This window comes from Fringilla coelebs, assembly GCF_963513975.1.
Source record: "Fringilla coelebs genome assembly, chromosome: 6".
NCBI classification, from domain to species: domain Eukaryota; kingdom Metazoa; phylum Chordata; class Aves; order Passeriformes; family Fringillidae; genus Fringilla; species Fringilla coelebs.
The window spans coordinates 23,689,764-23,706,126 of NC_140034.1; the positions used below are offsets into that span (position 1 = coordinate 23,689,764).

Here is a 16,363-nt window from a genome sequence, read left to right on the forward strand (position 1 = left end):
TGCAAAATACAGTGAACACTAGGACTCCTGATACATCATGCATCCTGTACTGTGAGCTGCTGTTTATTCACTTCACCATTTTTTCATTGCAATAATATTTTGTGTATGACTAGCATAGAGATTTAAGATGCCTCTCTTCCCAAAAAGATCCTCAAGGGCCTGCAGCAGAACTCACCCATAACCTTGATGCAAAAGTCATTCTTTTTTAATATTATTACAAGTCATCTTATTTTCAATGCTGGCATTCAGATTTTTAAACCACAAGACCTAATCTGATGCTCAAAGAAAAGCTATTATGCAAGAAATTTTTATTCTTCAATGCTGATTTCTCTCTGAAGGCAGTTATAAACTGCATCCCCAGCCACAGTAGATCACTTTCAACCATACAATATGCTGGTTCTGTAAAGATATCAAATGTATCAAGTCTGGAAGAATTTAAAGCAGGATTTGAAAAAAAAAAAAACAAACAAAAAAACCCCAAACAACCAAACCCACAACCCTAACATGCAAATTGAAGGCCTTCTGCTCCCTTTATTCTCCAAAATACACTCCCAAAGCCCCTATCATTTGAGAAACAAATAGCTTGGCAATTGTGTAAGATCTACAGACACCTGTGCACTGCAATTCTAATTGTGGTTTATACACTTCACTTCCCTCAGTGCTCCTTATGTCTGCCCCCTCGACTCACACCAAAGATGAAAAAAAAAAAAAACTACACACAACTAGCAGCTTAAAATATTTATTCTGGAATAAAGCCAAGGTCAAATACACAAGAAAATTTTGTATGCCAAAAATGTCAAGACCTAAGACCAGGCACTGACTCATGAAGCTAATTAAACACAGAAAAATTATTTTCAACTATTTTGTAAGTCTGAAATAAAAAACTCCCCGAGTTACACTTCTAATATTAAAAACTGTAAGAAAAGCAATTTTGCATCAAAGTTGAGGATATTTTCAAATATACCTGAAAGGTACTTTACTAGCACAAGTTATCATTGGAAGATCTACAACTTGGGAGAGCTCTGACCACCAAATCCCACAGATATCACAACTAAACAGCAGAATAGGGCCATGCTTTTACAAGAAAGACTCTAAAGGGCCTTTTTCTATTTGCTTGCACCAAAAGGAAAATAACCTCTTCCTGGCTTCCAACACCTGCAGTGGATCAAGAGTTCTTGATAATTTAGATTTTCTCACCACAGGATCTCAAGGAAGAATCTTCTTTCTCAAACAACATGCAGAAATGAGATCAAAACTGTTTGCACTAGAACAGGCATAAAACACACAAGCTCAGCAAAGAGGTCTGTGCTGAACCTACACACACACCAGGTATGAAAGGTTTCTGGAGGTGAATGGGCCCTTCTCAGAAGGAAGGGAGGCAGAAGTGCTGCACATGCTCCCACAGCACAGTGCCCCTGCCTGCACTGGGGAACATGTATTTGCTGCTGGGAGCAAAGCAGGTGAACCCTCAGAGTAACAATTTTTTCAAGTTTTATCAGTGGCCAGGGCATGGAGGCCACGGCCAAATCTGAGCCCAGGAGCCAATAGAAACAAAGGGATTAAGAGTTATTAGGAGCAGAGAGAATTACATATTTACAGTACAGTTACTGAAAAATAATCGTGTAATGATTATGTAAGTCCCTATATTCCTTTTGGCTAATAACACTGGGATACAAGCTGTATGGTTATGCAAGCCAGGGCACACAAATCCAATCAGAAGACATCAAGGCTTGTTTACAGGGAGGCTTGCAGCACTGGATCAAGAACGGTACGGCTTCCTTGACCTCCAAAAGGTAGAAACTAGCCCTTGTCAATAGGTTAGCCAATGGTCTGAACTGTGAAGAAGAACTGAATTTTAAAATTTAACTACCGCCAAAAAACTTAATGGAAAGAGATATCTAGATCAAAGGAGCTCATAATATGGTAGTCTGTATTTATTTGTCCAGAAGTATGTCTTTTCTCTAAAGAGCAGACTAAATCTTTAAAATGTTTTATAATCCCAAGATTCCTTATTGAAACATTTTTCTGTTTAGATGACTGCAGCCCTTGACAGAACAATGCGTTATCAGTATTGAAGGTCTCTATGAAAAGATTTATGGGTTTTGACTGAAAAATACTATTTGATTTGCACATTAAGTAAACCAAGATTCCTTTTGCAATGAGTACAACACAACACATAACATTACATAGAAGACTTCCAAACTTTCCAAAAATCCAAGAAAAAAGTCTGTATAGCTAAATATATGCAAATTACTGAAATCTCAGTGTTCCAAGGTCAAACTCTCAGGCTTTGTAAAGACAGAATTATGGAAGACCAACAATATGCAGTTTGTGGGCTGCCGAACAAAACCTTCACAACTGCCTCCATCATTTTATTCTTTCCTTTGTGTGAATCAAAGGTACTTCATGTAACTATTACCCTTATCCCTATCCTCATCCTTCCCACTATATTCATTGACTGCTTTATTCCGGCATTTTAAGGTATAGTTGTATAATTTAAGTAATTTCAACTTGATAAGTTTCATGTGTTCTGCCCACTACAATTCTCTTCTGGCAGCAATACCCTGAGCTGAGGAGTATCTGAGAGACCAAAAGAGGATTCAGGAAATTCAAAACCATCTTTACCAACGCCAAGCTGGTCACAAGACACCTGAGGAAATGCACTGATTTAGAAATGTTACAGATTTTACAGCATCCAAATGCTAGGAGAGTCAAGTTTGAATGAATAGTGGAAAACTATTCATTCCTAGTTATAACTGAGTTTTAACTCATAACTGAGTTATTTTTCAGAGAATCTATGACTAGTGTTAATATGATGTACTTGATAACAAAACTGTAATACACTCAAGGCTATTTGGAATGGGTATTAAAATCTAAACAATGCAGGTTCTGCTACAATTATTACAATTTAGCTGCTAACGAGCTAAAAATACCCAAAAATACCCTCCCAGATCCAAAAGGAAATGTGAGAACATTTTTCATAAACATCCTCATGCTTTTAGTATTGGTGAGTTTTGAAGAAAATATTAAGAATCCAACAAATACAGAGGGTATTGGAGTCTGAAGATATCTCCTGAAAGTAGATGCCAGAAGCCAGAAATAAAGCCAAACAAAATATCATTACAAAACAAAAAATCATTATTTTTTGCTCTAGAAGGTCTACTGAGAGTAGCCCAGTAAGCTTTGGTATGCATCTGCTACCAAAAATCCCTTCATGTTTATTTACAGTCCATGCATGCCACTGGTCAGGGGCCATGTCTACCATTAGGTACTTCTCTTACGAAAGCTGAATGCAGCAACACTGCTATCTTTTAATGAACAGGATTGGTTTTCATCCACTACCAGAAGAAAGAACAGAGGCACTGCAGCAAAGCAGACAGCAAACCTTCAACAGGACAGCTCAGAAAGGAAAGCAGAAGGCAGTGCCTCTGCTTTGCCATGAAGATGTCCATGAAGAGTCTCCACAGATTTGGTGACTGGAAGCACTGCTCTGAGGGTTGAGGGGTACTGAAGAAACTTTGGAAGTCAGGAGAAACTTTGAAGCCTCCATGATCCAGTGACAATGGAATTATCAGATGTATTTAGAGTCAGGAAGGTACAGCAGAGTAGAAGAGCTATAATAAAATGAGGATACAAAGCAAAAGTGCTTAGTGATGAAAATTTAATCTACCAGAAGAGAACATATCAAACAAGGTATACAGTACAATATCATATGAGGAAGATTGTACAGATCAGATTTGATAGAACCTTGGCAGGTCTCCAGTTAATGTTCTGTCCAGAACAGACAGACTGCTCAAGGCTTTATCCAGTCGAGCCATAAAAATATCCACAGATGGAGACTGCACAACCTCTCTTGACAATCCTTCCAATACTTGACTGTTCCATGCTGGAAAAGCTTTCTCTTGATTCCAGTCAGAAACATTCTTGCATCAATTTACAATTATTGTCTCTTGTCCTCCCACAGCCTGGCTCCATCTTCTCAAATAACCTTTCTGCATGCTCTAGCAGGCAGCTATCAGGTCCCTGTGAGATCACCTCCATGCTGAATGAACCCCATTCCCTTGGCCTCTGCTCACAGGGCAAGTGCTCCAGCCCCTGATCATCCTGGTGGCCCTCCACTGAACTCACACCAGTCTACCAATGCCTTCCTCATGCTCAGGCACGGAGGACATCACTGGATGTGGCATTGCAGATGCATCACTGCCCTAGATCTTCTGGCCATGTTTCAATCAACAGATGTATATACAATCCCACATTCCTTTCCCATATACTACTTACTTGCTGTACTCCTTTTCAACACTGTTTCCTTGCCTTTAACCTTCTATCCACCCACTGCTTTGCTTAATGTTCCAGGAAACTCAAGTACCACAGGTAAGAGTGAGGGCATTTTATGCCCTGAGACAGGGAAGGAACTGTTTGCTCCTTTCAGTTTTATATGCATACATTAATAAACAAAAATTGTAAGCTGTGTTTTGGGTTTTTTTTAATTTATGTGCTCTTTATTTTCAAATAAGCCAGGTACTAGACATGAAAATCTTAGGACAACCCAGAGAACTATCTGTTGAAAACCAAATGATAGCTTGGCCTACTACTCAGAAACATCCATCACCCAGCCCTTTTCTGCTGGGATTTGTGTTGAATGACGTCCTCTGCAGGTTCACAATTAGGTTTTAGCATAAGAGTCCTGTGACATCGTCATCATCTCCCTAAGAGACCAAAACAGGCTGAGCGATTTTTAGATTATATGGTCTGGTAAGACACAGGCTTCTGACTCTGTGTGCTTGTGCCATGCAGGCCACCTGCTCTATGGAGCTGCCACTAGGGACAAAACCTTCAAAAAGGTTTGATAATGATGTTCTCTCTAGAGATGTAACTCAGATCATGCTCAGAATTTGCTTCTATACCACTGACTAAAATCTTGTATACAAAATCCTACATATAAATAGGATCTATGACTAGTTGCTATAGGATTCTTGTTTAATAGGAAATGTATGCTCTGGAGTCATAAAAACTGTAAATGAGCACAGGAACTGATAGAGCAAGGCAGATCCTTAATCTACCTAGTCAGATATCCTGTCTGACCGCAGCCAAGATCAGACACATCAGAGGAAAAGATAAATTAGGGAGCCACATCATGAAGACATATGGAATAATTATTACTGAAAGATTCCTCCTCTTCTTAAGTGCTTGTTTTATATCCTGAAACAGCTGATATTTCCTACTTAATTTTAGATTTTTTTCTGCTCTAAAAATGTTCTCATTGTCCATTTAATTGCCTGATTCCTTTTCAATTGCTGCTAAGTATTTGGTAAAAAAAATAAAATAAAAATCCCAGTGTGACAGAAAGTCCCACATCAAATAATTCATTACATAAAAAGCATTTATTTTTGCTAATTTTAATCTGACTAGCTTCCATTACTTGTTTTCTGATTTTCTCCCCTCTCGTTCTTTCCAGGGTTGGGAGTCAATAGGAATTTTCGATTTATCTTCTCAATTGCAGAGATGTAAAATAACAACTGCACTACCTTTCAAAATCAAAGAAATCAAAGAAATCCTCTTCCCCCCCCTCCAACATTCTCATGAAGAAAACATTTGATTTATAAGCAGCTCTCCAGAAGTGAATAGTGTATACCACACTATCTCAAATTATTCCTACCAAAATACTGCCTGAAGTGACAGAGTATCCAAAGTTACAAAATAGAGAATGAGACTTATTTCCTTCCTGGGAAAGGATTATTAGACCTTATGCAGAAATATAGGGGGAAAAGTGTAAACACTTATTAAATTCAAACAGAAGAGGTGGGAGATAGCATAATAATTTGGTGTGACTTGGAGATTCACTCAAGCCTGAAGGCATACAGAAGAAGAACAACTTGCTCAGCTTCACCATGCTGGGGACCTGGCTGTTTTGGATGATCCCAGGAGCTCAGGAGTTTTAAGGGGCACATGCAAAACATGATTTAAATCCTGCCACATTCATCAACTGTGCACAAAGCCAAACTCAATTACTCAAAGTAATTGAGTAAATTCTTAAGCAAGTGCAGACAGATTTGTCAAGACAATTCCGCCAAAGAGCAATTTTTTCAGACAGAAACACAAAAGTCATATAAAAGCCCACAACATACAGAACATCAGAACAACAAAGAAAAAAACAAGATGAGAAAGAGAAATGGTCTGATACAACAGTGAAGTAATGTATGGAGGTTTTGATCACAATCAAAATATGGAGCTCATCTTTGTGAGTGGAATAAGATTTGATAAGATCAGAGTGAAAGACTCTAAGAAAGGTATAATATTATAAAAACTTGGATAAGCACTGTGTGGATATATAGGTTTCATTCCATAAGTGTTATATCAAAAAATGGGATTTAGATTATGGCTTGGGTGCTTGGACTTACTGCACTTTTCTCCCACTCTAGTACGGCTAATACCTCTTTCTGAGAAGAGCAATGAAAACATCACAACACAAAAAGATTTTTTTCCTCTTGCCTGAAGAATATTTTTCCCATTGGAAAGACCAACAATGGAAAGCATTCATTCAGCAAAATGAGTAGAAACAGACTTGTATTTCACAATAAAATGGAACAGCCAACTGCACTAAAGAGACAGGTAAATTCTATTCCTAGAGTAGTCCAACACCAGATATCCTAGGATTTGGGAATAAGTATTTATTAATTCAGAGTGAATAAAATATTGGCTTGATCTTGAACCATTTTCTGACTTTTGTGAATTATAACATATTATGGTCAATCAAATTGCAAAGCTTCACTAAACGTGTCTCAAATGTTCACAGAAATCACAGACAATATGGATATCTGCAATTTCTCATAAAGGACATCTGAACACACTGCCCTTGTGATAGTGTAACCAAAGGACTTCTGAAGACTCTGGCAGAATGACTCTCTTGTTCTATTATGCCATTTAGGCAGCCTATTGGATCACCTAAATTGAGTAAAAAAAAGAGGGGCTGGCATGAAATGAGGTCTGGCATGAGGTTGATATAACTCATGTAAGAGATGTGGGAACAGATTGCACTCCTAGGTCCTCAAATACAGAAATCGTACTTGCTGACGTGAAAAAACAACAATTGTTAATAAACAGATATTCTACTCTTCAACACTCCATATGGCAGTCTGATGGATTAAACACCAGCAGAGTGTTGATCACTCTAAAAGCTCATATTGAGATGATCTGGAAAATCTGTCTATCTACAATTTACGAATTCTGGTTAATTTAATTAAAATGTTGCATCACTAAGTGCCTTAATATGGAAAGCCATAAGCTTGTGAGGTTCCTGGCACATGCCTGCCTTCAGAAGAAGCTACAGAACAAATTAGCGAGAGACTCCTTTTAGATTTGGGATATGCAAAGGAAGGAAGACTCCTGAGCTAGAAAATTAGTCTAAGTATACAAGCAGGAAGAAGAGGGCAGAAAAATTTCCAAAACAGGCAGAGGCATAGGTGATACAACAAGGCTAAGGAATGGCTGTAGCATAAGAAAAAAAAAAGGACATAGGCTGTCAAGGTACAGGTGACTTCTTTGAAAGGGGCCAGCTAAGGTTAAAGGAAACTAGATGTGTTATAAATAGCAGAGTGAGAACTGGAGAGAGAGGGGTGGGGTTCAGGAAAGGAAGTGTCCCCCTGCAAGGAGAACAAAGGCCAGAAAGTCCCAAAAAAGAAGAAGCCCATGATTGACATGCTTGACCAAAGTAAACCCAGTGGTGTAATCTGCCCTTACCAAGGGAGGCCTGAGATCTGGCTTCTTCAATTGAGACAGGCTCCAGCACACACACAATCAATTACTGCAATTTAGCTAAGGGGTGGTACCTGTTCATTTTCAATTTGGTGTCAACATCATGAAAGAGAATTTTTGAGGCTAAGCCAGCTTACAAAGTTTTTTTTGTTCCTAGAAGCATGGCTGGATGAAAGAATGCAGACATTCCCAATGCAAAACACCTGTCACAAAAGACAAGTGAAGAAACTGCTAGGATGTGGAAGCAGATGATAGTCTGGAAAACAAATCGAAAACCATGTCAAATGCAGCTCTAAGTTAATGGAAGACAAAGCATTCCCAATATGCTCACTACTGTCTGTAGAATGGCACATGTGTGTTAATATTTTTTTATACTTAATAATATCTACTGTTCTTTTTAAACAAAAAATGAACATGCTGAGATCACTTCTTAGTAGTTAAAGCTGAAGATGCAGCATCAAGGATTTTCTGGGCACAACTGCTAATATTTGAGGGAAATCTGAAAACAGGGAAGTGGTGTTATCAGGGAGATGTTGTGCAAGAACAGATAGAAGTCCCTATGTTACTATTGGCTCAGTTCACCGTAATTCAGTGGTTTGACTCCTAATTTGTCTTAAACTGAGACATCCAGCAAAGCACAAAAGCTTTTTCTTCCCTTTCCATTTTCAAAAGTATCTAGACTAAAGAAAAAAAAATTCTAGATGGAAGGAACAGCAGTTATCTCCAGGGAAGCATTAGTTTAGGCTCATTTTTTGTTCCAAATAATTAAACAGAAACAATTTTGGATTTTGTTCTGTAGAATGATGATCTTACTTGGAAAAAGTAGGAGTAGTCTCTTCAGTATAGCAATTGGTCCTCTACTTGTACAGGCAGATGAGGTTCTGCCTGCAAAACCCAAGAAGATCTGTTGACTTTCTGCAACAGACAATAGGGCATGTGAGATTGTGAAGAAGGCCTAGCTGTGTTCTATGTCTAACACAGTATTATAAAGAAACACTGTCACCCTTTGAACACCACTTCAGTTGTCTTTCTACAACTCATTGTGTGACAAAAAAAGAATATTGACCTTTCACAATGCACACCCCTATACTAATCTTTCCCATAAGAGTAGAATTCAAAAAAATTGATCTGGAATAATAAAAAACAAAACCATGTGCTTAGAAAATAAAAACTATTTTTAAAAAGTTTGATCACATTTACATCTCCATGCTTCCTCTAGACTATTTCCAACTACTTTTCAGAACATGCAACTGAGTGTGTCGGAGCCAAAGTTAATTATTTTCATATTCAAATAAAAGAGTACTGATCTTCTATACTATTATAAGCATAAGAGCCAATAAAAAGTGCCAAAGAAAGCAAGGTGGGAAAATAACCTTCCTTCCCCTAAGTCTTCTCTGCTTCAGAGAGACCAAGCAGGCTGGTTTCAAAACAAGAGCAAGTGATATAACCAAACAAAAGCAGATCTGAAAGGTGAGCAAACCCCACAAGCCATAGAGTCATTATTACTGTGTCGACAGCACACTTGTTAAAAATGTATATTTTAATTTTCTGTATTGCTTAAAGGTCCCAATTTGCCCAGGATCTAGCTAAGCTGCCATTTTCTACCACGACACAGTCTAATCTTTATTTAATGGATTTAGCATCTATCTTCACTAGAGTGGTCTCTAAGGGGAAGGGGAGTGGAGTATGAAGGGGCATGAAGAGATGATCAGGGCCCCCCTCTCCTTCATCCATCCGGCGCTCATGTTTGTGTTCAAAATTCAATTACCTCCTTATTGATACTTCACAGAGATATTTAAGCTGCAAACATGAAGCCCTGATTTCCCAGGGGGCCATGCCCCTCTCTATTTCACTGCTCTGCTTCCCCCAGGGTGAATTCCTGAGGCGTCCATATTAATAGGTAATCAGTCACAATTCATTTATTAAACAGCTAGCAAGGTTTATCAGCCTGCCCTGATTAGCCGGAAGAAGCCACTGAATTCCTAATTTATTTATGGAAATATAAGTGTCTTTTTGAATTCCATTCATGAAAGACAGGGGTGCCGTGGGTCTGGCACACTGAATTCTAACAGGGAAACACCAGGCAACCTGGGCAACTGAGGATTTTGCAACTTCAGCCTGGTAAATGCACTGTGGTGACCCTGGCATGGCCAAAAGATTTAGACCAGAACCTCAGACAAGGATTCACAAGCCAGCTCTTCAGAGAGTAGGTACTGCCACCCATTGCAGCTAGGGAATTACTATCCACTGATGGCCCAGTGTGTGGAATAGCTGGAGAAAGTTCACTAAACAGAGCCATCAGGGCAACAAAACTAGGGCAAAATAATAAAGGAAAAAAGATGCATTTTCAAAAGTTTGAATAAAACATTCAGACCAGAGCTGAAAACAACTGCCAGGTAACATTAATATATGCATTTACACAGAAAGTTCAGCTTTTTGAAAACTGCAGGCTGTTACAACCTTTACATTATTTCTGCTATAATAATTTCAACTAAACAGTTTTTATAATGGAACGCCACTACTGTACATTCAAACTCAGACACAAAAAGTTAGTGATGCTGCTGATTACTAAAAAGTGAAAATGGCTAAAAACAATTTAACAAATAATTTCTCTATTTTTTTAAAAAAGATACATGGAGTAATCAGTAAAAAGCAGACCTTGAAGTGAAAAGACTTGTACATGCACTGGATACACCTTAAGGCAGTTAGAATACAGCTTCATATAACATAAAGCTTATGTACACAGGCCTCTGAAGGTTAAAGCCTACCACTGGTGAAAAACGTTTTTATCCCTGTCAGCTGTGTAGTGAAATTCCAAAACTCATGTGCACCTGAATTTTACCCACCATAGCTACTTAATCAGAAAACAACTAGGAATGGAAGACTATAGAAAATGTTTATTTCCTTTTCCTTCTCAATACAAATTTGTACTAAGTAACTTTCAATGTGTCCCCCTCTGCCTTTGGTCACTTTCCTGAATAGCTCTACAGGGAAGTAAACATAGGTAAGCACAGTAAATATAGGGATTCTATTTTCAAATGCTCCAAACCAGGTGGATGTCCCTCACACAGATGCAGTAGCCAAAAGGGTATTTTTGACTTAGTCTTTCCTAAAATATTTTGATCTCAAAACTGACAGGATTTAACAATATACAGTGTTACACGAAATATAGATGAAGGCGTGTTTAAACATATTGAGGGCATTTCTGTTAACACTAATTCTGAGACACTGTCATGAGACATTTTGTTTAGCAATCCAGTATTCTGATCACACTGTTAACTGACTACAAAAGTATTCAAAACTAACAAGTCAAAGCATAAAGAGGATGCACATGCCACTCCACAATACCATATCTCACAGAAAATATTTCAGTTCAATCACAATTACTTGAAAATATATTTCAAAAAGCATTGCAAAATCTTATGTAGTTTAAAACTGGCTACACCTATATCCTCTGAGTTTACAAGCAAAATCTCAATAGTGACATAAAAGGTTTTAATATAAGATTCCATTACACAAAAATTGCAGTAGCGCATTAAAATATATAAAATCCCCACTTCCACTGAACTAGTACAACCCATAACCTTAAATAAAAAATATATTATTTCTTCTCAAATTACAGTGGTTAGACATGAAAAGATGTAGTACATGCAATAAATAAATCCAAAATGCTAGGAGGACTGAGCATTTGAATTCATCTAAAACCAGAACTTGTAAGTTGCACGTGTTTGAAGTCAAGAATGGCATGGGGAAATGAATCCTGGAAGAAGCATCTTTTTACTGCCTGAAAAAGTAATCAATAGCTTAATTGTTATTAGTTTGTGTTTTCCTCAAATAAGAGTGATTCAGTGTATTTTTCCTACTATGTAATGTAGTTCCTAGAAGAAGGAAAAAGACACAATATTTACAGGAAAGATTTCTCAACACCCTTCCTGTATAAGGAGGATTTTCACCTGGCACAAGAGGAAGACACCACAGGATTTTACAACAGACCCAAACATCTAATCAAGTTGTGGCTCTCAAAAGCCAATTTCTGCAGCCCTCATTGCTTGGGGAACTGCAAATGCTAACAGTGAAAATAAAACAACCTCTTCCTTTTCTGAGTCTACCCATACTTCACCTTTTCCCCCTTCAGCAGTAAATTCACAAGGGTGATTTCAAACAAGAGGTTTGCAGAATACCCAAGACAGAACTCACCAGTGAGTAAAAATAGGACACTCGTGCATGGTTTCAACTGGGAAGCTCACAGAGCATCAAACTCCATGTTATTTTCACTCCCTCAATATGTAAGCTCCTTATCATGCAGCACACTGCAGCACTGTCCATAACAGACATCCAACCCATGATGCCCAAAGGTGCTGCAAAACATAAGCTGCAATCATGTTGCAGTTATTTCTAGTGCAGACAGACGTTATTTCTAGTCTTGTAGTTTTCACAGATGTTACTCCTACTTATTCTGGGTTTTCACTGCTTTCAAAACACAACTGAGTGAAAGCAACGTAGCACTGGCACATATACAGAAAAAACCCTACAAAACTGTAAGAAAATAAAATTTACTATTACAACAGAGAACACAATATTACAATCTTTAACTGCTTGACTGATTTTCAAACTAACCAGTTTGAAATCCATTTTAATGCAACCGAGTCTGATATAGATACCCAGTCCAACCCAGCATGCCACCCAGCATCCACCAAGCAGAACTGGAATTCATGCCCCAGTATAATAGCCAAAGGTTATCCAAATAAAAGCAGAAGTATCACCAGAAGGTAGTCCTTCCTTTCTAATGCCTTCATAGAACTTGAGGACAAGCACCTATTACTCTGCTGAAAATTACTCTGTGTACTTTCATCCTCCATCTTATACATTTCTTTCAAAATCTCCTGAAACAATACCTGTATCCCTTTAAGGCTACTACTAAGTAACAAACTGCACGATTACAATAAAGCCTGGGATGATTATTTTCTCTGTTTCTTGCACAGTCAGTGCCACCAACATCACACTCTTACTGACTTAACAAGGAACGTCACAAACTGCACACACAAAAATTACTTCCTACACTACTTAAATGCTGTAACTTAAGTGACAGACATTTACAGGCAGAGTACAACACAGTTCAGAATAAAAATGAGACCCTTTAATTGACACTGGAGAAAATTAGATTCTAATTGCATATGCTATATTTTGCTGATGACAATGAAGGTAGCATTTGCAAAAAAAGTGTTATGGGTTCCTTAACGACCAACAGGTTATTAAGACCTTTGTCATATTAGTCATTAGAAATGTGACATTTCCAACAGCAGAGAGCCCTCTAGAGCTACCATGGGATAACAGTTCAGCAACCCTCCAGGAGAAGGGCACCAATGCTGCTTAATGCAACACCTGGGCTCTTTATGGAATCCCCTCCAGCTACTGACCAAACCCGACTTTACCTGGCTTAGTAGAACACATATCAAACTCCAAAGTGAGAAAACAGAAGTCACATTTTAATTTGATGGATATGGGAGCTAATATTTATTGTATTGCCAGTAAATTTGGAAAGCTTTAAAATGTAATAATAGTTTTGGGGGAAGTCATGCAAGGACTTAGAGATACTTATTTATAGTACATATGTTTGTAAAAAAATCACCAAATACCTGAAAAGTAAAATTTTACATGACCGTGCATAGTGATACCAAAATAATTGTCACTTTGTGAAGTTAAACAATATGTGGATATATTCCTCATAACACAAAAAGCTCTCCATATGAAAGTGCCCTGTCAGTGTAAAATAACTTCCACACAGGAAATATATTCTGCTGAACATATTATAATAAAGCTTATAAGCCTTCACTAAAACAGTGCTCAAAACAGTACATAAATGAAATCCACTTAATCAGTTATTAGACGCCTTTCAATTATCTCCACTCTTGTGCTTGTGCTGTAGCAACCAATCAGTACAAATAAATTACAAACCGAAAATCTTTTCTTACACAGCATGGAATTTCCTATTCCCACCTCCTCAATTACAGTAGAAGTTGTAAGATAAATTGCAAGAAAATAACTAAACTATATCCTTTGGCTTTACTGTCAAGACTTACAACTGTGAAAAGCAGTAAGCACAACTTTATTATCTCCTCATTGTGACCAAAAATAGCAAGAATAAATTCACCCATTTTCTCGGAACCAAAACCCATTGAAGCATACAATTTTGGGACTGACAACCGAATTGCAGCACACCATAGATTTGGGTTCACATTTTAAGAGCCTAAGTTAACCACTTAAAGTTATGAGCTTAACTTTCTGCACGTTAATTCATCAGACTTAATTACGATACAAGTTTGCAGTGTGCTAAGGGAACAACAATCTCTTGGACACTTTAAAGAATCCACAAACAGCCTTCAAACATGCTTTCATGGGCAAGTATAAAGTAATGTTTTATTACCAAAATAAATTTCTAAGAGCCAACACTTCACTGGAGGGGGGAGGTGAAGAACAAACTTGCAATGAATATGATGAGAAGAGGTAGTATGTCTACTCTGCTGGCAACAGCATCAAGCTTCCTTTTTTGATCTTCAGCTACAGCTCAAAAAGCCACAGTAAAACCTTCCTGTAGAGACAGAGGCAATTCAAAATATCTCAGCACCCTGACAAGTTCATGTTAGGATCCTGGAAGTCTGGAGTACAGTACCCCATTGGGGATATTTTTATCTCAGACCCACTGCTATATTCAACAATGCACTTCTAAATAAGAACATTTTCAGAACAAAAATCACTCTATCTTACATAAATTGGTTACTCCTCTGGCCTAGACTCCCAAAATCTCATGGCCATAAATTCCAGCCATATTGGAACACATGGATATGCTATGTTTTTGCAAGACTTATAGTCTAGCTTACATTCAGTTTTCAATGCCTAAGAAAATTCAAATAGCTGTCATTGCTTCCATGCTATAAACAGCAGCAATCCTTTGATATTCTTAAATAAAGTTGTCGTCTTCTTTAAGACTCAGGTACAATCTTTGTGCATCAAGAAGACAAGGCTTAGACACAAAAGAAAAGGTACATTCAGGTGTAATCTGTTGTACATGCCTGTGCAGACACCAAGCAGGTCCACACCAAGACTAATAGGAGTAAGAACACCACTGAAACACATCAGGACAGTAACTACATGTTTACACCAAGGGTCACAGCAGAGTCCTCAGCTCCTTTTCCTTATTGCCTTAAAATGTGTACTTCTGCAGGATATGTATGGGAAACTAGTTATGAAAGTCAAGCAATTAAAAAGCATTTCTGAGGTATTCATGGGACTGTACCAGCCACAAGTGCCTGACAGCTCTGAGTGTGTGCAAGTCCCTGGAGAGCCATCACACTTCAATTACTATCACTAACATTAGTCATTATCAGGCTGGCTTCAGTCCCTGGGGAAGGCAGCTTGTGATGACAATATCCAGCCTCTCCTTGTAAAACAATTCATTAGGCAAAGCAGAACAGCTGGGGCAGCCACGTGGATGTCTGCAGAGTGGCCCTCCCACTGGGACCTCCAGCCCCCCTTTCCTTTTGGACAGGAGCAGCCACCGCCCCCATGACAGCTGTAAAAGCCTCTGGGGACACTTCAGGTTTAATCAGTGCTCCTTATACTCAGGGGAAGCATTTGATTGCAAACTTAAACTAATGGCACTCAGCAGGTTACAACAATCATCAGATAAGAGGCTTTAGGGCATTTTTATCTTGTTCTAATGCTCACAAGTTAATGAGGCAATAAGAGACAGATACTATCAGACTTGGTCCAGCAACATTGTACAGACAGGATGCTCAAAGCCGCATTTACTGCAGATGCAAGAGGTAAGGTGGCAAGTTCACTATTGATCTCACAGAAGACTTTATGCTTCCAACGACTGAAACCACTCAATAAAGTGACAAAATGCTTGGCAAATTTTCACATAGCTCTGTATGCATTATCACTGGATCCAAAATGGAGGAAACTGAAGAGGAATATAGCAAACCAAACAGGTAAATAATCTCTGGCATTAGAATGGATACAGACTAATAATTTCTAACCTTTATACTGCTTGCAAATAGAAATCCTTTTATATATAAAACGTCTGCAAATGGCTGAGAATAGCCTTGCTTTTTTTAGCTACCCTGCTTGGGTCCCAGGCTGAAGAGCACTTGATATTGGGATCTGTTTTATTATCATATTCTCATTTTACTACTGATGACTGACACAATATTCTAGTGATACCTTCCTGTTGCATATAATAGCAGCAAGCAGGGGGAAACAACAAAGAGCAGCAAACAGCAATAGGATACTTAACAATAAATGCTTATGGATACTTAACTATAAATGCTTTATATGCTATTTTAAAAAATTCATTATTTTTTCAATGCCTTGCAAAACCAAGTTAAGATGAACTCCACCTTACGGCTGGGGATACAGGAAGAGGCACATAAGAAGGCAAATAAATGAACCAAGTAGAAGAGGGGTAGTGCCAGAAACTGAGCCAAGTCTCCAAAGACACACTCTAGTGAGATTTTTCACTAGGATCAGCTGCTGCTCTGCAAATAGGTCCAGCAACCCATACTGTGGAAGAAAATTCTCTCTTCACTCCTGCCAGAAGCCAAAATTTACA

The 16,363-nt window shown here is 38.2% G+C and overlaps 1 protein-coding gene across 7 annotated transcripts in view; it reads right to left on the reverse strand.

Moving 5' to 3' along the window:
• The window catches only part of LIN52 (lin-52 DREAM MuvB core complex component), a 39,927-nt gene that overhangs the window by 10,676 nt on the left and 12,888 nt on the right, over positions 1–16,363 (reverse strand). Inside the window, exons 6-7 of one of the 7 annotated variants that reach the window (XR_014616262.1) lie at positions 8,566–8,667; positions 3,485–3,614 (exon numbers count right to left, since the gene is read on the reverse strand). The exons of 4 other annotated variants lie outside the window; for them this stretch is intronic. Coding sequence is in view for 1 of the 3 variants with exons in the window: in XM_084208413.1 (XP_084064539.1) it covers positions 3,526–3,614 (89 nt within the window). In the remaining 2 variants the exon portion in view is untranslated. Of the gene's footprint in view, positions 1–3,242; positions 3,615–8,565; positions 8,668–16,363 lie in introns of those variants that run through there. 2 more of the 7 variants (XR_014616261.1, XM_084208413.1) reach the window with 2 other exon arrangements.